This window comes from Oncorhynchus mykiss, chromosome 15, assembly GCF_013265735.2.
Source record: "Oncorhynchus mykiss isolate Arlee chromosome 15, USDA_OmykA_1.1, whole genome shotgun sequence".
In the NCBI taxonomy this organism is placed as follows: Eukaryota; Metazoa; Chordata; class Actinopteri; order Salmoniformes; family Salmonidae; genus Oncorhynchus; species Oncorhynchus mykiss.
The window spans coordinates 6,471,681-6,498,563 of NC_048579.1; the positions used below are offsets into that span (position 1 = coordinate 6,471,681).

The following is a 26,883-nucleotide window of genomic DNA, read 5'->3' on the forward strand; positions in this document are numbered from 1 at the left end:
GTGCGTGCCACGAGAGAATAGGCTGTGCGTATGGGCGCGAATTGGTCCCAGCCATTCCTTTGTTTCCAGCACTCAAGAGAAGGGCAGACGATGGCCGATTGAATTGAAGTTTGTTTTGCATGTCTAAAACATCATAAAGCTTGCTTCTGCACTTAGTTTGACCTGTTTAGTCGACATATAATGTGTAATTTTGAAGTTTTGATGCGCAACTTATCCGGACCAGAGGACGTTTTGGGTGCATTTCAGCTGATGTTATTAGCAGTAGCTAATACAAAGACGCAAGACTTGAAACCAAACGATGTATTGGGTAAGTATGAAGCCTTCCAGAACATTCTGAACGAAGACCATCGAAGGTAAGGGAATATTTATGCTTACATCTGTGTTTCTGTTGACTCCAACATTACGTGGAAATGTAGCTTGGAACTGAGCGCTGTCTCAGCATATGGAATAGTGTGCGATTTCTGTAACGTTAAAAATAAATCTAACACAGCGGTTGCATAAAGAAGCAGTGTATCTTTCTAACTATATGTAGAACATGTATATTTAGTCAAAGTTTATGATGTCTATTTACGTTATCTTGCCGCGCTACATAGATTTCCTGCGGGCATTTTTGAGTAATTTCTGAAGGTGAACTCACTGTAAATGGACATTTATGGATATAAATGGCATATTATTGAAAAAAAAATATATGTACTGTGTAATATGTCATATTACTGTCATCTGATGAAGATTTTCAAAAGGTTAGTGAGCGATTTATTTTTTAATCCTGCGTTTGTTGATTGCATGTTTTGGCTATTGAAATGAGCTGTGTCTGGTGGTGGTTTTACATATATATGTGCTATGTTTTCGCCGTAAAACATTTTAGAAATCTGACTTGCTGGCTAGATGAACAAGGTGTTTATCTTTCATTTGAGCTATTGGACTTGTTAATGTGTGGAGGTTAAATATTTTTAAGAATATTTTTGCGTTCCATGCGCCACCGTTTCAGCTGAACGTGGGAGGGTTGATCCCCAATTGGGAACCAGTATCGTAGACAGGTTAAAAAATGGTGGTATTTTGGAGATAATTTAATTTTCAAATAACTGAAAGTGAGAGGTTGTAATCTGAATTAAGTGAAAAGCCCATTCTTTAACATGGGGTGAGCCATTCTTACTAATCTGCAAGGAAACCAGTTTGGATTTAAGCGTCGTTTTTGTATGACTGATGCCTTTAGTGAGAGGTCCAATGCTTTAATATTTAATCATTTTTGCCCTTTTGAATTATATCATTATATAAATAGAGTATTTATATAAATAGTTCCGTTTAATTTGGTCCGGCTTGCCGTTCCAAATAAAGTGGAATATTGTTTGCTCATATAATAAATAAAAACAATAGTTAGGTGTAAGTAGGGTCATAAGTAAATAGTTAAACTGGGACATGACTACATTTTTCCACAAATTGTCCTTTCCTTGGTAGCAAGATCTTTCTGTTTAAATATATTGGGATATGAACACCGAGTATGACCACTTCAATATCGGACCATTTTATTGCTAAACTACACGGTAATTTAAAAGTACTTAAGATGCCCTATGAGGCTGTGCAGGGATTTAAAAGAAAACATGAATCGTCAGCGTACAATGACACCTTTGTTTTTAAACCCTGGATTTCTAGCTCCTTGATATTATTGTTGAATCCGATTGTAAAGCTTACATTTCAATGGCCATAATAAACAGTTGTGCTGATAATGGACAACCTTGTTTTTCACCTCTTTCCAATTTAATACATTCTGAGAAGTAGCCATTATTGACTGTTTTACACCTAGGGTTACTATACATAACTATATAACCAATTGTATAACAGATTCTCCAAAATTTAAATAGTCCAGTCATTTATATATAGGGTTGAATGGCGGGAACCAAGATACCGAGATTGACTGGGATTGACCAACCAAAATCACTCCCCTTTCCTGTGATAAATAACTGTGATACATTATAATAAATGATTTATATGAACAGCATGGCGTGAAATGGAACAGTTAAATTACATGAAAAGTCTAAACCAGGCATGTCTAATCAAATGTAATCAAACCAGCAGGTGTCAACAGGTATAGACCGTACAGTGAAATGCTGACTTACAAGCCCTTAACCATGTTAAATGAAAAATAAGAGTTTTAAGAAAATATTTACTAAATAAACTAAAATTGAAAAAAAAAAAAGTAACGCAATAAAAGTAACAGCAACGAGGCTATAAACAAGGGGTACCGGTATCAGAGTCTATTTTATCTATGACCTCTGCATGATGAATGATTAACACTCATGGTGGGTCCATCTCAGTATGGAGCTCAGTTCACAATGCATGAAGACCTATGACATCGTCATGGTCACTAACGTCTATTGGGACAGTTAGGTCTGCATTTGCTGCAGCATAGCCTGTGCTACATTAATATAAAGGCTGCATGTGTTTACCCCATCTACATCTAGCTTTCAGAGGGTCACCTATAATGTTTTATAGTAGGTGCAGAGTTATTAAAACAACCAATCACTCGAATATCACTGCTATAAAAAATGACACGCGAGCACTCATTTCATAGAAAATAATAATAATAATCCTGTTCTAGATTGATATTTAACCCTATATATTAGATGTCCTATATGTCTAAATAATAATAATAATAATAAATGTATTTCTTTCAGGTACTAAATTCATTGCAGTATTAGTCTTGTATTTAGCTAAATAATGATGGGTTATGCATAATAAGCTCCTAATTTACAGCCTCTTGTCAATTGAGCTATATGTAAGTACCTGTGTTCCACTGGCCTCTCTCCTTAAGGCTCCTTGTCTCTTGGAGTCCCATACAGGAACAACTAGAATAGAATAGTTTGCTAGTAATATATATATATATATATTTGCATTTCTTATACCAATAGACTATTAGAAGAGGGACGCAAGCTCTGTTTTGCCTAATGTTAAATACAGCAGCCTATTCAATCAAATCAAATCAAATTTATTTTATATAGCCCTTCGTACATCAGCTGATATCTCAAAGTGCTGTACAGAAACCCAGCCTAAAACCCCAAACAGCAAGCAATGCAGGTGTAGAAGCACGGTGGCTAGGAAAAACTCCCTAGAAAGGCCAAAACCTAGGAAGAAACCTAGAGAGGAACCAGGCTATGTGGGGTGGCCAGTCCTCTTCTGGCTGTGCCGGGTGGAGATTATAACAGAACATGGCCAAGATGTTCAAATGTTCATAAATGACCAGCATGGTCAAATAATAATAATCACAGGCAGAACAGTTGAAACTGGAGCAGCAGCACGGCCAGGTGGACTGGGGACAGCAAGGAGTCATCATGTCAGGTAGTCCTGGGGCATGGTCCTAGGGCTCAGGTCAGTTGAATCTGGAGCAGCAGCACGGTCAGGTGGACTGGGGACAGCAAGGAGTCATCATGTCAAGTAGTCCTGGGGCATGGTCCTAGGGCTCAGGTCAGTTGAATCTGGAGCAGCAGCACGGCCAGGTGGACTGGGGACAGCAAGGAGTCATCATGTCAGGTAGTCCTGGGGCATGGTCCTAGGGCTCAGGTCAGTTGAATCTGGAGCAGCAGCATGGCCAGGTGGACTGGGGACAGCAAGGAGTCATCATGTCAGGTAGTCCTGGGGCATGGTCCTAGGGCTCAGGTCAGTTGAATCTGGAGCAGCAGCATGGCCAGGTGGACTGGGGACAGCAAGGAGTCATCATGTCAGGTAGTCCTGGGGCATGGTCCTAGGGCTCAGGTCAGTTGAATCTGGAGCAGCAGCATGGCCAGGTGGACTGGGGACAGCAAGGAGTCATCATGTCAGGTAGTCCTGGGGCATGGTCCTAGGGCTCAGGTCAGTTGAATCTGGAGCAGCAGCACGGCCAGGTGGACTGGGGACAGCAAGGAGTCATCATGTCAGGTAGTCCTGAGGCATTTATTGAACTCAGGGGTAGATTGAAAGAAGTTCAAACACGTGATGTCGGTAGGCAGTTACTGTATTTATTCAGAACCAGAACCGTTCAACCTTCGTAAAGATGAAAAGCATCTATTTTTTTCAAGAATGGGTTGATGAGGCCTGGCTCGCAGTGGGCATTCCAAATCATCCCAAAGGTGTTGTTTGATGGGGCTGAGGTCAGGGCTCTGTGCAGGCCATTCAAGTTCTTCTACACCGATCTCGACAAACCATTTCTGTATAGACCTCACTTAGGCACAGGGGCTTTGTCATACTGAAACAGGAAAGGGTCTTCCCCAAACTGTTACCACGATGTTGGAACCACAGAAACATCTACAATGTTATCGTATGCTGCAGCGTTAAGATTTTTCTTCACTGGAACTAAGGGGCCCGAACCATGAAAAACAGCCCCAGACCCTTATTCCTTCTCCACCAAACTTTACAGTTGGCACAATGCATTTAGGCAGGCAGTGTTCTCCTGGCATCCGCCAAACCCAGATTCATCTGTCGGACTGCCAGATGGTAATGCGTGACGCATCACTCAAGAGAACATGTTTCCAATACTCCAAAGTCCAATGGCGACGAGCTTTACACCAGTCTAGTCAGTCTAGCTGATGCTTGGCGTTGGCATGACCAGACCGCTCGCGTCGCAAAATACATTTTGAAATCCATGTTATTCAATTACTGCGCCCATGAGTGTCTGTGTTGCTAAGGGCTAAAATGGAAGTCATTTATATTTCTGACGCAGATGACGCTGCAAGTCCTGCCTCTCCCATCTCCTCATTGGTTTATAGAAGCAGGTACCCACGTGCCATCTCCTCATTGGTTATACCCACGTGGGGGATTGAAAGATGAAATGTTTTGCCGGTTGTCGTGGTAATACTATGAAAGCGTAGATGCAAATCACTATATAGGTTCAAAGATGAAAAAGCCTGGAAGGAGTAGAGATGACTAGAAACGATTCGGTTGGCAGTTCTATGTGTGGATTAAATGTCGGAGTCGAGGACCTGGTGCATTTCAGGTAAAATAACAACTCAATGTTTATATCCCAGGACAGATTAGCTAGCAACAGCAAGCTAGCTAAATAGGACACATTAACTAGCAAGTGCAAGCTACTAGCTAAATTGCCATACATGTTTAATGCTTTTCGACCTGTCCCCAAATTAATGACGTTGGTTCATAATTTGTTTTATAAATTTTAACCTGCGTGTCGTGATCGCGTTTGGTGTAGGGGGACAAAATACATTTGCGCACGATGGCGCACGCGCGCAGCCGGTTTGGGTTCCGTGTTAGACTTATATGCGGTTGCTCGGCCATGGAAACCCAATCCATGAAACTCCCGACGAAAAGTTATTGTGCTGACGTTGCTTCCAGAGGCAGTTTGGAACTCGGAGGTGAGTGTTGCAACCGAGGAAAGACGATTTTTTAAAAATTTCTACGCGCTTCAAAACTCGCCAGTCTCATTCTGTGAGCTTGTGTGGCCTACCACTTCACGGCTGAGCCGTTGTTGCTCCTAGTCATTTTCACTTCACAATAACAGCAATTACAGTTGACCAGGGCAGCTCTAGCAGGGCAATTCTTTATTTTTTTACAAACTGACTTGTTGGAAAGGTGGCATCCTTCAGTAAGGCCATTTTACTGTCAATGTTTGTCTATGGAGATTGCATGGTTGTGTGCTCGATTTGATACACCTGTCAGCAATGGGTGAGGCTGAAATTTGCCGAATCGACTAATTTGAAGAGCCGTCCACATACTTTTGGCCATATTATATTGATTTATCTGTCTGTATCTTATTCAAATAGTTTTGTTTGTATAATATCCACCCGTTACAACTGTAATGTGTCAGACCTGCGCTGCTTTCATTTAGAAACATTACATTTGGCCATTAATTATAACGTGTTGCAATTGGTTTGAGGTTGTTCCAAACAACAAACAGAATTAACACCCTGAGGAGAAAATAGAAAAAAGGTGAGAGAGTAACTGCCATAGAGTTAATTAACAAACATTATTCTTTACAATAACATAACCACATTAGCAAGAATCTGATTAGCAAGAAATAGCACTACGAAACATGAATTAGAGACTAGGACTAAACTTTACAAATGAGAGAAAACGTGTTTTGGGTATTTCTAGATAAAAGGTCAATGTGGAACATTACAAAATCCTGATGAAATCCTGATGAAATCCTGATGAAATCACAAGATACTAGTTTCACCAATGTAACATACCAGAAACGTTTGTTTCATTTCTTGGGTCAACATGATGTATTGCACAGATAGAAAACCAAGATTAACAGAAAGCTCCTGTTATTAACCTTGAGTGTTAAATAGACCCTCCCTGGTCTGCATACTCCAGACCTGGTTTTAGGTTTTGCATCTTACAGCCCTGTATCTCCTGCAGAAAGCCCCACTAACAGCCCTGTATCTCCAGCAGAGAGCCCCACTTACAGCCCTGTATCTCCTGCAGAGAGCCCCACTAACAGCCCTATATCTCCTGCAGAGAGCCCCACTTACAGCCCTGTATCTCCTGCAGAGAGCCCCACTTACAGCCCTGTATCTCCTGCAGAGAGCCCCACTTACAGCCCTGTATCTCCTGCAGAGAGCCCCACTTACAGCCCTGTATCTCCTGCAGAGAGCCCCACTAACAGCTCTGTATCTCCTGCAGAAAGCTCCACTAACAGCCCTGTATCTCCAGCAGAGAGCCCCACTAACTGCCCTGAATCTCCTGCAGAAAGCTCCACTAACAGCCCTGTATCTCCAGCAGATAGCCCCACTTACAGCCCTGTATCTCCAGCAGAGAGCCCCACTTACAGCCCTGTATCTCCTGCAGAGAGCCCCGCTTACAGCCCTGTATCTCCAGCAGAGAGCCCCACTTACAGCCCTGTATCTCCTGCAGAAAGCCCCACTAACAGCCCTGTATCTCCAGCAGAGAGCCCCACTAACAGCCCTATATCTCCTGCAGAAAGCCCCACTAACAGCCCTGTATCTCCAGCAGAGAGCCCCACTAACAGCCCTGTATTGACCTGGTCTCCTCAAGTGGAAAATGTACAAGAGAAACAAATAGATGGTGATCAGAGCCAGGCAAGGCTACAGGAAACACTAACCATGTTTGACACTGGCTAATCTACTGTGGTTACAAAACAGTTAAATTAAGAAGAATAACAAGGTCACCAGGCAGCATCCTATGGTGTTCAAATCCAGGTTTATTGAGGATAAAACAGGGTTGTCTTCAACAGGGTAAAATGTGGAAAAAATGTTTTGCAACTTACAGTCCCAGATAAAAGTTTGGAACACTTAATCACTCAAGGGTTTTTCTTTATTTTTTACTATTTTCTACATTGTAGAATAATAGTAAAGACATCACAACTATGAAATAACACATATGGAATCATGTAGTAACCAAAAAAAAGTGTTAAACAAATCAAAATATATTATATGTGAGTTTCTTCAAAGTAGACACCTTTTGCCTTGATAACAGCTTTGGACACACTTGGCCTTCTCTCAACCAGCTTCAAGAGGTAGTCACCTGGAATATATTTCAATTAACAGCTGTAACTTGTTAAAAGTTATTTTGTGGAATTTATTTTCTTCTTAATGCTTTTGAGCCAATCAGGTGTGTTGTAACAAGGCAAGGTACAGAAGATATCCCTATTTGGTAAAGATCAAGGCCAGATTATAGCAAGAACAGCTATTAGTCACTATTATTCTACAATGTAGATAATAGTAAAAACCCTTTAATGACTTGGTGTGTCCAAAGTTATGACTGGTACTGTACAATACACATCTTTGTTCTTATTGGATACTAGGCCTACGTCCCAGTTTGAAAAGTTTTTTTTATCCTAATGAACACAACCCAGATATCCTGCCCTGGACTGTAGAGATGCCCTGGACTATAGAGATGCCCTGGACAGTAGAGATTACCTGGCCTGGACTGTAGAGATGCCCTGTCCTGGACTGTAGAGATGCCCTGACCTGGACTATAGAGATGCCCTGGACTATAGAGATGCCATGGACTGTAGAGATGCCCTGGACTATAGAGATGCCCTGGACTGTAGAGATGCCCTGGCCTGGACAATAGAAATGCCCCGGCCTGGACTATAGAGATGCCCTGGACTGTAGAGATGCCCTGGCCTGGACTATAGAGATGCCCTGGCCTGGACTATAGAGAGGCCCTGTACTATAGAGATGCCATGGACTGTAGAGATGCCCTGGCCTGGACTATAGAGATGCCGTGGACTATAGAGATGCCCTGGCCTGGACTATAGAGATGCCCTGGACTATAGAGATGCCCTGGCCTGGACTATAGAGATGCCCTGGACTATAGAGATGCCCTGGACTATAGAGATGCCCTGGCCTGGACTATAGAGATGCCCTGGACTATAGAGATGCCCTGGACTATAGAGATGCCCTGGCCTGGACTATAGAGATGCCCTGGCCTGGACTATAGAGATGAGTGTTCTCTTTGTCATTGCCATCGGAAGATAATGTCCATAATTGTTGCAATGGGGCTCAATAATGCTCAATAACCCTGGCCAGGCAACGCGGCATTCCCATCCATACGTTACGCTTGTATCGTTTTCTCCTCCACAGATGGTTCGCTACGCTAGCCAGAGATTTTACACATCATCCTGTTCAGAGTGGTTCTACATGTAAGTTAAAAAGCTGTCAAACAGACAGAGCTGTTAACAGGAAACTGACAGCGCTCACCATTTCCTTTGTTGTCTGACTGATTAATTATATAATTATGTCTAGAGGGCTTAAACTGCTCGTGTGTGTGTGTGTGTGTGTGTGTGTGTGTGTGTGTGTTGCTCATGTGTACATACGTGCACATGCATTCACGTCAACGTGTGTACAGTTGTGTCGAGTGAGTCATCAAAATCACCGGTTGTCTCTAAACAACACAACACCTCCTCAACCGTTGTCTCTAAACAACACCTCACCCGTTGTCTCTAAACAACACCTCACCCGTTGTCTCTAAACAACACAACACCTCACCCGTTGTCTCTAAACAACACAACACCTCACCCGTTGACTCTAAACAACACCTCAACCGTTGTCTCTAAACAACACCTCAACCGTTGTCTCTAAACAACACCTCAACCGTTGTCTCTAAACAACACCTCAACCGTTGTCTCTAAACAACACCGCACCCGTTGTCTCTAAACAACACCTCACCCGTTGTCTCTAAACAACACAACACCTCACCCGTTGTCTCTAAACAACACCTCAACCGTTGTCTCTAAACAACACAACACCCGTTGTCTCTAAACAACACCTCACCCGTTGTCTCTAAACAACACAACACCCGTTGTCTCTAAACAACACCTCACCCGTTGTCTCTAAACAACACCTCACCCGTTGTCTCTAAACAACACAACACCCGTTGTCTCTAAACAACACAACACCCGTTGTCTCTAAACAACACCTCACCCGTTATCTCTAAACAACACAACACCCGTTGTCTCTAAACCACACCTCACCCGTTGTCTCTAAACAACACCTCACCCGTTGTCTCTAAACACCTCACCCGTTGTCTTTAAACAACACAACACCTCACCCGTTGTCTTTAAACAACACAACACCCGTTGTCTCTAAACAACACAACACCCGTTGTCTCTAAACAACACAACACCCGTTGTCTCTAAACCACACCTCACCCGTTGTCTCTAAACACCTCACCCGTTGTCTCTAAACAACACAACACCTCACCCGTTGTCTTTAAACAACACAACACCCATTGTCTCTAAACAACACAACACCCGTTGTCTCTAAACAACACAACACCTCACCCGTTGTCTTTAAACAACACCTCACCCGTTGTCTCTAAACACGAGACAACACCTCTACTGTTGGCCTTTTCCACTTCAGGGTCGTTACAAATTAAATGTACCATTCGTTTTACCATTGAGAGGGAGGGATTGCTGCCTGGGGGAGAGGGAGGGATTGCTGCCTGGGGGAGAGGGAGGGATTGCTGCCCGGGGGAGAGGGAGGGATTGCTGCCTGGCCTGCCTACATGTGTCTGGCTTTCTCACTTTACACTGATGGGAGATCAATAAGTGCCTGTGCCAGGCAGAGAGAGGCCAGTGTTATGCCAATCTAGGCAGAGCCCCCAGAGGAGAAGAACCAGAAAAGGGAGAGAGGTGAGGAGATAAACTAGGAAGGGAGGGAGGTGAGGAGATAAACTAGGAAGGGAGGGAGGTGAGGATATAAACCAGGAAGGGAGAGAGGTGAGGAGATGGGGAGAAGGAGGGGAGGTGGAATGGGCAAATCACATTTAGCTGGAAGCTAAACATGGTGTGCTGAGGGATGATCTGAGAAGAGTGAGCTTGAACTTATAGGCATGGGGCATGGAGGCCGATGGAGATGCAGAATAGTTAACTCACCACAGTAGCAGACACTAAAGAACTGTATGTGATATAATAGGCTACCTATTTAGTATTTATTAGGATCCCCATTAGCTGCTGCCAACGTGCACTAGACCAGCCACTCTTAAATAGCCCCTGGGCCAGCAAAGGTCAAATCCCTTCCCACTAATGAGATTGACAAGCCGCCACAGGTGTAACACATACTGACTAACAAGGTGACACCAATCTGCGCTCCCTACGTGCTAACGAGCTGTACGTGCTAAAGTCCAACCTCAAAACATAAATGGAAAAAAACCAAAGCCTATAACGTTACAAAACTTTTTCTTTCAGAACAGCATTTATAGGGACATAGGTGGACAACCAACGAGTAGCAGGTGCTTCAAATCAGGGTCTTCACTCATCTGCCAATCAGGGTCTTCACTCATCTGCCAATCAGGGTCTTCACTCTTCTGCCAATCAGGGTTGTGGCTTTTGTGGTCTACCTGTATTTGTTTGAACGACAAAATGAAAGAAAACATTTGTTAATCGCATTGAATTAGAGACAGAGACAGAGAAACTGAGACAGATAACTCAGTTTGTAAAATCACTGACTTGAACTTTCAATCAAGTTTTCCTTATTAGTTGCAAATTCAAGCCTACTGCATTTTGTTTTGTGTGGAGAATGTAATTGAGTCAGTGCTTGTGAATATTACCACCACAGGGCTCACGTTCTAATCATTGCCAGTATAAACGTTTTAAGACATTATCTAAATGGATAAAATCCTTTCCTTCCTTTAGTAAACATTATCTAAATGGATAAAATCCCTTCCTTCTTTAGTAAACATTATCTAAATGGATAAAATCCCTTCATTCCTTTAGTAAACATTATCTAAATGGATAAAATCCCTTCCTTCCTTTAGTAAACATTATCTAAATGGATAAAATCCCTTCCTTCTTTAAGTAAACATTATCTAAATGGATAAAACCCCTTCCTTCCTTTAGTAAACATTATCTAAATGGATAAAATCCCTTCCTTCCTTTAGTAAACATTATCGAAATGGATAAAATCCCTTCCTTCCTTTAGTAAACATTATCTAAATGGATAAAATCCCTTCCTTCCTTTAGTAAACATTATCTAAATGGATAAAATCCCTTCCTTCCTTTAGTAAACATTATCTAAATGGATAAAATCCCTTCCTTCCTTTAGTAAACATTATCTTAATGGATAAAATCCCTTCCTTCCTTTAGTAAACATTATCTAAATGGATAAAATCCCTTCCTTCCTTTAGTAAACATTATCTAAATGGACAAAATCCCTTCCTTCTTTAAGTAAACATTATCTTAATGGATAAAATCCCTTCCTTCTTTAGTAAACATTATCTAAATGGATAAAATCCCTTCCTTCTTTAGTAAACATTATCTTAATGGATAAAATCCCTTCCCTCCTTTAGTAAACATTATCTTAATGGATAAAATCCCTTCCTTCTTTAAGTAAACATTATCTTAATGGATAAAATCCCTTCCTTCTTTAGTGAACATTATCTAAATGGATAAAATCCCTTCCCTCCTTTAGTAAACATTATCTTAATGGATAAAATCCCTTCCTTCTTTAAGTAAACATTATCTTAATGGATAAAATCCCTTCCTTCTTTAGTGAACATTATCTAAATGGATAAAATCCCTTCCCTCCTTTAGTAAACATTATCTTAATGGATAAAATCCCTTCCATCCTTTAGTAAACATTATCTTAATGGATAAAATCCCTTCCTTCTTTAAGTAAACATTATCTTAATGGATAAAATCCCGTCCTTCTTTAGTGAACATTATCTAAATGGATAAAATCCCTTCCCTCCTTTAGTAAACATTATCTTAATGGATAAAATCCCTTCCCTCCTTTAGTAAACATTATCTAAATGGATAAAATCCCTTCCTTCTTTAAGTAAACATTATCTTAATGGATAAAATCCCTTCCTTCTTTAGTGAACATTATCTAAATGGATAAAATCCCTTCCCTCCTTTAGTAAACATTATCTTAATGGATAAAATCCCTTCCTTCTTTAAGTAAACATTATCTTAATGGATAAAATCCCTTCCTTCTTTAGTGAACATTATCTAAATGGATAAAATCCCTTCCCTCCTTTAGTAAACATTATCTTAATGGATAAAATCCCTTCCCTCCTTTAGTAAACATTATCTAAATGGATAAAATCCCTTCCCTCCTTTAGTAAACATTATCTTAATGGATAAAATCCCTTCCTTCTTTAAGTAAACATTATCTTAATGGATAAAATCCCTTCCTTCTTTAGTAAACATTATCTAAATGGATAAAATCCCTTCCCTCCTTTAGTAAACATTATCTTAATGGATAAAATCCCTTCCCTCCTTTAGTAAACATTATCTTAATGGATAAAATCCCTTCCTTCTTTAAGTAAACATTATCAAAATGGATAAAATCCCTTCCTTCCTTTAGTAAACATTATCGAAATGGATAAAATCCCTTCCTTCCTTTAGTAAACATTATCTAAATGGATAAAATCCCTTCCTTCCTTTAGTAAACATTATCTAAATGGATAAAATCCCTTCCTTCCTTTAGTAAACATTATCTAAATGGATAAAATCCCTTCCTTCCTTTAGTAAACATTATCTAAATGGATAAAATCCCTTCCTTCCTTTAGTAAACATTATCTTAATGGATAAAATCCCTTCCTTCTTTAAGTAAACATTATCTTAATGGATAAAATCCCTTCCTTCTTTAAGTAAACATTATCTTAATGGATAAAATCCCTTCCTTCTTTAAGTAAACATTATCTTAATGGATAAAATCCCTTCCTTCTTTAGTAAACATTATCTAAATGGATAAAATCCCTTCCTTCCTTTAGTAAACATTATCTTAATGGATAAAATCCCTTCCCTCCTTTAGTACACATTATCTTAATGGATAAAATCCCTTCCTTCTTTAAGTAAACATTATCTTAATGGATAAAATCCCTTCAATCTTTAGTGAACATTATCTAAATGGATAAAATCCCTTCCTTCCTTTAGTAAACATTATCTAAATGGATAAAATCCCTTCCTTCCTTTAGTAAACATTATCTAAATGGATAAAATCCCTTCCCTCCTTTAGTAAACATTATCTTAATGGATAAAATCCCTTCCTTCTTTAAGTACACATTATCTTAATGGATAAAATCCCTTCCTTCTTTAGTAAACATTATCTAAATGGATAAAATCCCTTCCCTCCTTTAGTAAACATTATCTTAATGGATAAAATCCCTTCCCTCCTTTAGTAAACATTATCTTAATGGATAAAATCCCTTCCTTCTTTAAGTAAACATTATCTAAATGGATAAAATCCCTTCCTTCCTTTAGTAAACATTATCGAAATGGATAAAATCCCTTCCCTCCTTTAGTAAACATTATCTAAATGGATAAAATCCCTTCCTTCCTTTAGTAAACATTATCTAAATGGATAAAATCCCTTCCTTCTTTAAGTAAACATTATCTAAATGGATAAAATCCCTTCCTTCCTTTAGTAAACATTATCTAAATGGATAAAATCCCTTCCTTCCTTTAGTAAACATTATCTAAATGGATAAAATCCCTTCCTTCCTTTAGTATTCATTATCTAAATGGATAAAATCCCTTCCTTCCTTTAGTAAACATTATCTTAATGGATAAAATCCCTTCCTTCTTTAAGTAAACATTATCTAAATGGATAAAATCCCTTCCTTCCTTTAGTAAACATTATCGAAATGGATAAAATCCCTTCCTTCCTTTAGTAAACATTATCTAAATGGATAAAATCCCTTCCCTCCTTTAGTAAACATTATCTTAATGGATAAAATCCCTTCCCTCCTTTAGTAAACATTATCTTAATGGATAAAATCCCTTCCTTCTTTAAGTAAACATTATCAAAATGGATAAAATCCCTTCCTTCCTTTAGTAAACATTATCGAAATGGATAAAATCCCTTCCTTCCTTTAGTAAACATTATCTAAATGGATAAAATCCCTTCCTTCCTTTAGTAAACATTATCTAAATGGATAAAATCCCTTCCTTCCTTTAGTAAACATTATCTAAATGGATAAAATCCCTTCCTTCCTTTAGTAAACATTATCTAAATGGATAAAATCCCTTCCTTCCTTTAGTAAACATTATCTTAATGGATAAAATCCCTTCCTTCTTTAAGTAAACATTGTCTTAATGGATAAAATCCCTTCCTTCTTTAAGTAAACATTATCTTAATGGATAAAATCCCTTCCTTCTTTAAGTAAACATTATCTTAATGGATAAAATCCCTTCCTTCTTTAGTAAACATTATCTAAATGGATAAAATCCCTTCCTTCCTTTAGTAAACATTATCTTAATGGATAAAATCCCTTCCCTCCTTTAGTACACATTATCTTAATGGATAAAATCCCTTCCTTCTTTAAGTAAACATTATCTTAATGGATAAAATCCCTTCAATCTTTAGTGAACATTATCTAAATGGATAAAATCCCTTCCTTCCTTTAGTAAACATTATCTAAATGGATAAAATCCCTTCCTTCCTTTAGTAAACATTATCTAAATGGATAAAATCCCTTCCCTCCTTTAGTAAACATTATCTTAATGGATAAAATCCCTTCCTTCTTTAAGTACACATTATCTTAATGGATAAAATCCCTTCCTTCTTTAGTAAACATTATCTAAATGGATAAAATCCCTTCCCTCCTTTAGTAAACATTATCTTAATGGATAAAATCCCTTCCCTCCTTTAGTAAACATTATCTTAATGGATAAAATCCCTTCCTTCTTTAAGTAAACATTATCTAAATGGATAAAATCCCTTCCTTCCTTTAGTAAACATTATCGAAATGGATAAAATCCCTTCCCTCCTTTAGTAAACATTATCTAAATGGATAAAATCCCTTCCTTCCTTTAGTAAACATTATCTAAATGGATAAAATCCCTTCCTTCTTTAAGTAAACATTATCTAAATGGATAAAATCCCTTCCTTCCTTTAGTAAACATTATCTAAATGGATAAAATCCCTTCCTTCCTTTAGTAAACATTATCTAAATGGATAAAATCCCTTCCTTCCTTTAGTATTCATTATCTAAATGGATAAAATCCCTTCCTTCCTTTAGTAAACATTATCTTAATGGATAAAATCCCTTCCTTCTTTAAGTAAACATTATCTAAATGGATAAAATCCCTTCCTTCCTTTAGTAAACATTATCGAAATGGATAAAATCCCTTCCTTCCTTTAGTAAACATTATCTAAATGGATAAAATCCCTTCCTTCTTTAAGTAAACATTATCAAAATGGATAAAATCCCTTCCTTCCTTTAGTAAACATTATCGAAATGGATAAAATCCCTTCCTTCCTTTAGTAAACATTATCTAAATGGATAAAATCCCTTCCTTCCTTTAGTAAACATTATCGAAATGGATAAAATCCCTTCCTTCCTTTAGTAAACATTATCTAAATGGATAAAATCCCTTCCTTCCTTTAGTAAACATTATCTAAATGGATAAAATCCCTTCCTTCCTTTAGTAAACATTATCTAAATGGATAAAATCCCTTCCTTCCTTTAGTAAACATTATCTTAATGGATAAAATCCCTTCCTTCCTTTATGTAAACATTATCTAAATGGATAAAATCCCTTCCTTCCTTTAGTAAACATTATCTAAATGGATAAAATCCCTTCCTTCCTTTAGTAAACATTATCTTAATGGATAAAATCCCTTCCTTCTTTAAGTAAACATTATCTTAATGGATAAAATCCCTTCCTTCTTTAAGTAAACATTATCTTAATGGATAAAATCCCTTCCTTCTTTAGTAAACATTATCTAAATGGATAAAATCCCTTCCTTCCTTTAGTAAACATTATCTTAATGGATAAAATCCCTTCCCTCCTTTAGTAAACATTATCTTAATGGATAAAATCCCTTCCTTCTTTAAGTAAACATTATCTTAATGGATAAAATCCCTTCCTTCTTTAGTGAACATTATCTAAATGGATAAAATCCCTTCCCTCCTTTAGTAAACATTATCTTAATGGATAAAATCCCTTCCTTCTTTAAGTAAACATTATCTTAATGGATAAAATCCCTTCCTTCTTTAGTGAACATTATCTAAATGGATAAAATCCCTTCCCTCCTTTAGTAAACATTATCTTAATGGATAAAATCCCTTCCATCCTTAGTAAGCATTATCTAAATGGATAAAATCCCTTCCCTCCTTTAGTAAACATTATCTTAATGGATAAAATCCCTTCCTTCTTTAGTAAACATTATCTAAATGGATAAAATCCCTTCCTTCCTTTAGTAAACATTATCTAAATGGATAAAATCCCTTCCTTCCATTAGTAAACATTATCTAAATGGATAAAATCCCTTCCTTCCTTTAGTAAACATTATCTAAATGGATAAAATCCCTTCCTTCCTTTAGTAAACATTATCGAAATAGATAAAATCCCTTCCTTCCTTTAGTAAACATTATCTAAATGGATAAAATCCCTTCCTTCTTTAAGTAAACATTATCTAAATGGATAAAATCCCTTCCTTCTTTAAGTAAACATTATCTAAATGGATAAAATCCCTTCCTTCCTTTAGTAAACATTATCTTAATGGATAAAATCCCTTCCTTCCTTTATGTAAACATTATCTAAATGGATAAAATCCCTTCCTTCCTTTAGAAAACATTATCTAAATGGATAAAATCCCTTCCTTCCTTTAGTAAACATTATCTTAATGGATAAAATCCCTTCCTTCTTTAAGTAAACATTATCTTAATGGATAAAATCCCTTCCTTCTTTAAGTAAACATTATCTTAATGGATAAAATCCCTTCCTTCTTTAAGTAAACATTATCTTAATGGATAAAATCCCTTCCTTCTTTAGTAAACATTATCTAAATGGATAAAATCCCTTCCTTCCTTTAGTAAACATTATCTTAATGGATAAAATCCCTTCCCTCCTTTAGTAAACATTATCTTAATGGATAAAATCCCTTCCTTCTTTAAGTAAACATTATCTTAATGGATAAAATCCCTTCAATCTTTAGTGAACATTATCTAAATGGATAAAATCCCTTCCCTCCTTTAGTAAACATTATCTTAATGGATAAAATCCCTTCCTTCTTTAAGTAAACATTATCTTAATGGATAAAATCCCTTCCTTCTTTAGTGAACATTATCTAAATGGATAAAATCCCTTCCCTCCTTTAGTAAACATTATTTTAATGGATAAAATCCCTTCCTTCTTTAAGTAAACATTATCTTAATGGATAAAATCCCTTCCTTCTTTAGTGAACATTATCTAAATGGATGAAATCCCTTCCTTCTTTAGTAAACATTATCTTAATGGATAAAATCCCTTCCATCCTTAGTAAGCATTATCTAAATGGATAAAATCCCTTCCCTCCTTTAGTAAACATTATCTTAATGGATGAAATCCCTTCCTTCTTTAGTAAACATTATCTAAATGGATAAAATCCCTTCCCTCCTTTAGTAAACATTATCTTAATGGATAAAATCCCTTCCTTCTTTAAGTAAACATTATCTAAATGGATAAAATCCCTTCAATCTTTAAGTAAACATTATCTAAATGGATAAAATCCCTTCCTTCCTTTAGTAAACATTATCTTAATGGATAAAATCCCTTCCTTCTTTAAGTAAACATTATCTAAATGGATAAAATCCCTTCCTTCTTTAATTAAACATTATCTAAATGGATAAAATCCCTTCCTTCCTTTAGTAAACATTATCTTAATGGATAAAATCCCTTCCTTCTTTAGTAAACATTATCTAAATGGATAAAATCCCTTCCTTCTTTAAGTAAACATTATCTTAATGGATAAAATCCCTTCCTTCCTTTAGTAAACATTATCTAAATGGATAAAATCCCTTCCTTCTTTAAGTAAACATTATCTTAATGGATAAAATCCCTTCCTTCTTTAGTAAACATTATCTAAATGGATAAAATCCCTTCCTTCCTTTAGTAAACATTATCTTAATGGATAAAATCCCTTCCCTCCTTTAGTAAACATTATCTAAATGGATAAAATCCCTTCCTTCTTTAAGTAAACATTATCTAAATGGATAAAATCCCTTCCCTCCTTTAGTAAACATTATCTTAATGGATAAAATCCCTTCCTTCCTTTAGTAAACATTATCTAAATGGATAAAATCCCTTCCTTCTTTAGTAAACATTATCTAAATGGATAAAATCCCTTCCTTCCTTTAGTAAACATTATCTTAATGGATAAAATCCCTTCCTTCTTTAGTAAACATTATCTAAATCGATAAAATCCCTTCCTTCTTTAAGTAAACATTATCTAAATGGATAAAATCCCTTCCTTCTTTAGTAAACATTATCTAAATGGATAAAATCCCTTCCCTCCTTTAGTAAACATTATCTAAATGGATAAAATCCCTTCCCTCCTTCAGTAAACATTATCTTAATGGATAAAATCCCTTCCCTCCCTGTATATGTGTATTAGTTTCACAATTTTTAAGGAGCTTTAAGATAATATACATGTTCTAAAGCTGCAATGGTTAAAATAACAAACTGAGCTTCAAGCCAATTGGCTATCCTCGGGCATTTTATTTGCCAGAAGTTTATTGAAGAACATACTTTTTTAAAACAAGTTAAGATAAAGAACAAATTCTTATTTACAAATGACGACCTTCCGGGGAACAGTGGGTTAACTGCCTTGTTCAGGGGCAAAATGACCGATTTTTATCTTGTCAGCTCGAGGATTTAATCCAGCAACCTTCCAAATATTGGACCAACACTCTAACCACTAGACTACCTGCCTCCTCTAACCACTAGACTACCTGCCTACTCTAACCACTAGAATACCTGCCTCATCTAACCACTAGAATACCTGCCTCCTCTAACCACTAGGCTCCTGCCTCCTCTAACCACTAGGCTACCTGCCTCCTCTAACCACTAGACTACCTGCCTCCTCTAACCACTAGACTACCTGTCTCCTCTAACCACTAGGCTACCTGCCTCCTCTAACCACTAGACTACCGGCCTCCTCTAACCACCAGACTACCTGCCTCCTCTAACCACTAGGCTACCTACCTCCTCTAACCACTAGACTACCTGCCTCCTCTAACCACTAGACTACCTGCCTCCTCTAACCACTAGACTACCTGCCTCCTCTAACCACTAGACTACCTGCCTACTCTAACCACTAGGCTACCTGCCTCCTCTAACCACTAGACTACCTGTGTCCTCTAACCACCAGACTACCTGCCTCCTCTAACCACTAGGCTACCTGTGTCCTCTAACCACTAGACTACCTGCCTTGTTTTGTTTTAACTGGAAGGGTAGAATATTGTTCAAGTTTGTTTTTAAACATCAAGGGCTGTATGATCCAGCTATTAAAACCTCTAGTGACTCCCCATCCCGCATGAGGGAGCGTAATCATCGACTGACACTAATTAGCATAACGCAACGGACATAAATATTCCTTGAAAATATAAACATAACATTTTGTCCAGCTAGCAGCAGGTAACTTGGTCACGGAAATCAGAAAAACAATCAAATTAAATTGTTTACCTTTGATGAGCTTCAGATGTTTTCACTCACGAGACTCCCAGTTAGATAGCCAATGTTCCGAAATAGCTCCGTTTGTTCTTCACGTTTGGCTGAGAAATCGCCCGGAATTTGCAGTCATGAAAACGCCGAAAAATATTCAAAATGAGCTCTATAATAGCGACAGAAACATGGCAAACGTTGTTTATAATCAATCCTTAAGGTGTTTTTCAAACATCTATTCGATAATATCTCCACCGGGAAAATAGTTTTTTCAGTAGGACCGATTGGAATAATGGCTACCTCTGTACTTTACGCGAGAGTCACCCTGGGAGCATCAGGTGACCAGCTGCGCAATGTAGCCACACGGGTATTCCTCAACATAAATGCGTAAAACTACGTCACAATGCTGTAGACACCTTGGGGAAAACAGAGAAAGAGTAATCTGGTTGATAGCCCATTCACTGCTCAATAGGGACGCATTGGAACGCAGCACTTTCAAAACATGAGGCACTTCCGGATTGGATTTTTCTCCGGCTTTCGCCTGCAATATCAGTTCAGGGTGCTTTAGAGTGTTTTCTATCCAAAGCTGTCAATTATATGCATATTCTAGCATCTTGTCCTGACAAAATATCCAGTTTATTACGGGAACGTTATTTTTTCCAAAAATGAAAATACAGCCCCCTAGTCACAAAAGGTTTTAAGAATGAGTAGATTATTAGACTTTGTGGGGTCTGGAAACAAACACACACACACGCGCGCACACACACACACACACACACACACACACACACACACACACATATACACACACACACATACACACACACACACATGGGACACCTGGTAATACAGACGCACACACCCATAAACTTGAGGGATGGAAGGAATGAGGGAGATTAGGCTGTGCTGAGTGGTTATTTGGCCCGGGGGCGGGAGGACAAAGGTTCCTTCCTCGCTAATCCTTAGTATGTCAAAACCATCCAGGCTCCTCTCTCTCTCTCTCTCTCTCAGGCTCAGTCCATCCCCTAACCCCAGGCTCCTCTCTCTCTCTCTGGCTCAGTCCACCCACCAACCACAGGCTCATCTCTCCGGCTCAGTCCATCCCCTAACCCCAGGCTCCTCTCTCTCTCTCAGGCTCAGTCCATCCCCTAACCTCAGGCTCCTCTCTCTCTCCGGCTCAGTCCATCCCCTAACCCCAGGCTCCTCTCTCTCTCTCCGGCTCAGTCCATCCCCTAACCCCAGGCTCCCCTCTCTCTCTCTCTCTCTCTCTCTCTGGCTCAGTCCATCCCCTAACCCCAGGCTCCTCTCTCTCTCTCTGGCTCAGTCCATCCCCTACCCCCAGGCTCCTCTCTCTCTCTCTGGCTCAGTCCATCCCCTAACCCCAGGCTCCTCTCTCTCTCTCTCTCTCTCTCTATCTCTCTCTCTCTCTCTCTCTCTCTCTCTGGCTCAGTCCATCCCCTAACCCCAGGCTCCTCTCTCTCTCTGGCTCAGTCCATCCCCTACCCCCAGGCTCCTCTCTCTCTCTCTGGCTCAGTCCATCCCCTAACCCCAGGCTCCTCTCTCTCTCTCCGGCTCAGTCCATTCCCTAACCCCAGGCTCCTCTCTTTCTCTCTGGCTCAGTCCATCCCCTAACCCCAGGCTCCTCTCTCGCTCTCTCTCTCTCTGGCTCAGTCCACCCACCAACCCCAGGCTCCTCTCTCTCTCTCAGGCTCAGTCCATCCCCTAACCCCAGGCTCATCTCTCTCTCTCTGGCTCAGTCCATCCCCTAACCCCAGGCTCCTCTCTATCTCTCTGGCTCAGTCCATCCCCTTACCCCAGGCTCCTCTCTCTCTCTCTCTCTCTCTCTCTCGCTCTCTCTGGCTCAGTCCATCCCCTAATCCCAGGCTCCTCTCTCTCTCTCTCTCTCTCTCTCTCGCTCTCTCTGGCTCAGTCCATCCCCTATCCCCAGGCTCCTCTCAATTCAATTCAATTCAATTCAAGGGCTTTATTGGCATGGGAAACATGTGTTAACATTGCCAAAGCAGGTGAGGTAGATAAGATATAAAGTGAATATATAAAGTGAAATAAACAATAAAAATTAACTCTCTCTCTCTCTCTCTCCGGCTCAGTCCATCCCCTAACCCCAGGCTCCCCTCTCTCTCTCTCTGGCTCAGTCTATCCCCTAACCCCAGGCTCCTCTCTCTCTCTCTCCGGCTCAGTCCATCCCCTAACCCCAGGCTCCTCTCTCTCTCTCTGGCTCAGTCCATCCCCTAACCCCAGGTACCTCTCTCTCTCTCTGGCTCAGTCCATCCCCTAACCCCAGGCTCCTCTCTTTCTCTCTGGCTCAGTCCATCCCCTAACCCCAGGCTCCTCTCTCTCTCTGGCTCAGTCCATCCCCTAACCCCAGGCTCCTCTCTCTCTCTCTCTCTGGCTCAGTCCATCCCCTAACCCCAGGCTCCTCTCTCTCTCTCCGGCTCAGTCCATCCCCTAACCCCAAGGTAGGGGCGTCGCCATGACAACGGCTCGCCCAGAGGGGAGGGGAGGAGGGCGGTGAGAAAGTCCAGTGTTATAACTTTCCAATGTCAGTATTTGATGATTCATTCAAAACAAAGCCTGGGCTTTGGAGCTAAAGTGAAATTTGCATGAAAGGAGATAAAATGTTTGTTCTCTTTTCCTAAAAGCTGTGTGTGCTGTGATGATATTGAAGTGGATTGAGACAGAAAGTCATGGTAATAACCCTACAATCAACTCAATACATCAGACACCAAACAGATGAACAAACAATAAAATACATCCTGCTCTCTATCTCTCTGGCTCTCTCTCTTTCTTTATCTCCCTCTCCTTTTCACAGCAGAGCTGCGTGAACCTAGAGTACAACTTTGATGACATTGAACACACAAATCTGAGTGAGTGCCGAGCACTTTGAGAAGCATGAGGTAAGGCTTCACCCACGGGGTCACCATGGCAACAGTCCCAGATGTGACAATGAAGCAAGGGGAGGGAGGGGTCCTAGGAAGAAGGGGGAGGAGGGGGGGGGGTGGGGGGGTGGAGAGGATGGGATAAAAAGTAATTGTTAATTATTGGACAAACGACTTAGGTAATCGCCACCGTTCAGCTTTGTACTCGCCGAGAAACCTCCTCCCCCACAATCTAAACTAGTCCCCCGGTGGTTATTTTCCAAACACACACACCACTCACACCTAGTTAATGTTTAATTTGTCCCTCCATACTGCTCATGGGTGTCCTGTAAAGATGTTAAAACCCTTGGAGATGTAGAACATGGTTTGGCTGTTGTTTTAGCTCAGGGTTGTTTGAAGTGAGCTTGAATACAGTAATGTGTTCCGTCTACATAGGATTTCTTTACACTGCACATGTAAATGGGGGCACGTAATAATTTCATGCCCTAGCTGGGGTTGGAGAAAGATGTATTTGAGTGTCTTCATTATATCCCGTTAGGTACGTTTTTTAAGACGCAATGTTGGACAATTTAACACCTTTAACCATGTACTTTACATTTTAACCAATAGACTCTGTTTTTCATGACCCAATTAACCAATAGAGTCTGTTCTCCATGACCCAATTAACCAATAGAGTCTGTTCTCCATGACCCAATTAACCAATATAGTCTGTTCTCCATGACCCAATTAACCAATAGAGTCTGTTCTCCATGACCCAATTAACCAATAGAGTCTGTTCTCCATGACCCAATTAACCAATAGAGTCTGTTCTCCATGACCCAATTAACCAATAGAGTCTGTTCTCCATGACCCAATTAACCAATAGAGTCTGTTCTCCATGACCCAATTAACCAATAGAGTCTGTTTTCCATGACCCAATTAACCAATAGAGTCTGTTTTCCATCATCCAATTAACCAATAGAGTCTGTTCTCCATGACCCAATTAACCAATAGAGTCTGTTTTCCATGATCCAATTAACCAATAGAGTCTGTTTTCCATGACCCAATTAACCAATAGAGTCTGTTTTCCATCATCCAATTAACCAATATAGTCTGTTTTCCATGACCCAATTAACCAATAGAGTCTGTTTTCCATGACCCAATAAAGTCTGTTTTCCATCATCCAATTAACCAATAGAGTCTGTTTTCCATGACCCAATAAACCAATAGAGTCTGTTTTCCATCATCCAATTAACCAATAGAGTCTATTTTTCATCACCCAATAAACCAATAGAGTCTGTTTTCCATGACCCAATTAACCAATAGAGTCTGTTTTCCAAGACCCAATTAACCAATATAGTCTGTTCTCCATGACCCAATTAACCAATAATGTTCTCCATGACCCAATTAACCAATAGAGTCTGTTTTCCATGACCCAATTAACCAATAGAGTCCGTTTTCCATGACCCAATTAACCAATACATTCTGATGTATTTTGCAATCCATGTTTCCACTGATCTATGAAGCGTTACACCATGGGCTCGATCCTAATGGTAAGATGACAGAGAAATTCAAATCACTGCTTAGGGAGGAGAACATCTCAGTTCATCTCCTTGGCTTCATGCTTAGGGAGGAGAACATCTCAGTTCATCTCCTTGGCTTCATGCTTAGGGAGGAGAACATCTCAGTTCATCTCCTTGGCTTCATGCTTATGGGGGAGAACATCTCAGTTCATCTCCTTGGCTTCATGCTTAGGGAGGAGAACATCTCAGTTCATCTCTGTGGCTTCATTAAAAACACATAGAATAGGATTAGAACTGCATGTAAATTAACAAAATTCCTGGAGAAATTGAAACAGCTCAGAGATAAATACATATTCAGGGAGTCTCAAACGCAGTCGACACATTAGTTTCCTTTTAGAAATAATACTCTGTTATTAGCCAGAATTAAAACTGAACTCACCAGCCCGAACGCCAGTATATGACTTTAATGGTTTGAGTTTTAAATAAGATGTCACGGCTGATTTCCTCTTCTTCGTCTGAAGAGGAAGTGTAGCAGGGACCAAAATGCAGCGTGGTAAGTGTCCATAGTTTTAATGAATAAACCGAAACAGTACAAAAAAAAATTAACGAATCGTGAAAAACCGAAACAGTACCGTGTGGCGAAACAAACACAGACACGGAAACAATCACCCACAAAGTACCCACAGAATATGGCTGCCTAAATATGGTTCCCAATCAGAGACAACGATAGACAGCTGCCTCTAATTGAGAACCAATCAAGGCAACCATAGACATAAAATATACCTAGAAGGGATACAGCCCCATAAACATACAAAAAAACCCTAGACAAGACAAAAAACACATACATCACCCATGTCACACCCTGACCTAACAAAAATAACAAGGAAAACAAAGAATACTAAGGTCAGGATGTGACACAAGGTTAGCTCCACTCCACCACCTTTACGCTGAAAACAAATCAGAGATGGAATATTCCCCACCTATCCCCATAAACCTCAAATGCTAGTGCCAGGGTAAAAATTTGGGCAATATTGGGTGGACATACATTCCATAAATCCTTAAATTATGTTCTTTCAGTGTGCTGAGGGACTTCATTGTCACGACTTCCGCCGGAGTCGGTTCCTCACCTTGTTCGGGGCGGTGTTCGGGGCGGCGTTCGGCGGTCGACGTCGCTGGTCTTCTAGCCATCGTCGATCCACTTTTCATTTTCCATTTGTTTTGTCTTGTTTTTCCTACATACCTGGTTTACGTCTCATCATCATTACTATGTGTATTTAGCCCTCTGTTCCCTCCATGTCTGTGTGGGGTTTTGTTTGACATGCTTCCGGTTGGTTTGCTCCGGGTTTTGTTTTATGCCCTTGTTTTGTGGCAGCCGGTATTTTGTTCTTGTGTTTTGTGCTTTGTGCTGCCTCACTTGTTCCTTGGTCATTTGTTTTGCGACCCGGTTTTGTTCTGTTTTATGATTGCCTAAGTAAAGTGCTTTGTCCACTCATCTCTCTGCTCTTCTGAGCCTGACATCCATGCACCGGCTACACCCACCAGTGACGTTCATTGGCTTCCGAAGGCCACGCTCTTCAAAGAGTGTATTTCTCCTGTAATGTTAGAGAGAAGGAGGGAAGTGTAAGACTCATAGATTATGATACAATTCGTCCCGGATTGTGAGAGGAGATAGATATCTCATCACCTGTATTGCTGACTGGCGGTGATAACAAATAGAGGTTCAAGCCAGATATTTTGTGATGGATATCCAGCATCGGCAGGAGCAGGTGACAGTTGTAAAATGTTGAATCGTACTGAACTATACCCCATTAATATGTAGTGGGTCCACACTCAAAACATACATTTTGACAATTAATGTATGCTATTAAATTAATATATAGGCAACAAAAACAAACATTTCGTCTTGTAGACCATTTTCAGTTTGTATTTAATTGTGTATAATGAAACACATAGTTCCCGCTTACTCTTCCACAGAGCCCCTTCCTCCTCCACAGAGTTCCTGCCCCCTCCACAGAGCCCCTTCCTCCTCCACAGAGCCCCTTCCTCCTCCACAGAGTTCCTTCCTCCTCCACAGAGCCCCTGCCTCCTCCACAGAGTTCCTGCCCCCTCCACAGAGTTCCTGCCTCCTCCACAGAGTTCCTGCCCCTTCCACAGAGCCCCTACCTCCTCCACAGAGCCCCTACCTCCTCCACAGAGCCCCTTCCTCCTCCAAAGAGCCCCTTCCTCCTCCACAGAGCCCCTTCCTCCTCCACAGAGTTCCTGCCCCTTCCACAGAGTTCCTGCCTCCTCCACAGAGTTCCTGCCTCCTCCACAGAGCCCCTACCTCCTCCACAGAGCCCCGACCTCCTCCACAGAGCCCCGACCTCCTCCACAGAGTTCCTTCCCCCTCCACAGAGTTCCTGCCTCCTCCACAGAGTTCCTGCCCCCTCCACAGATCTCCTGCTGATAGTGGGATAGAACGGGGGGAATTTGGCATATTTGCATGATACAAAGAGACATACTCGGTCATTGTGGAGGAGGAGAGGACAGTATTATGTAGTGTCCATACACTGAACGAAGGCTGCCATTGCTTTAAATGAAGGAGTTTGACTCAAAAACAATGTATGTACAGCCTAACCCAAACCGTAACCACCCATCTCTTTTAATTTTGATGGGCTCTTAT

General features: G+C 40.0%; 1 protein-coding gene across 1 annotated transcript in view; it reads left to right on the forward strand.

The window, feature by feature from the left end:
• Positions 1 to 26,667, forward strand: part of LOC118938938 — a 90,557-nt gene extending 63,890 nt beyond the window's left edge. The window contains exon 5 of the mRNA XM_036945601.1: positions 26,196 to 26,667. Coding sequence (XP_036801496.1) covers positions 26,196 to 26,667 — 472 coding nt within the window. The remainder of the gene's footprint in view (positions 1 to 26,195) is intronic.
• Positions 26,668 to 26,883: the final 216 nt, after the last annotated feature.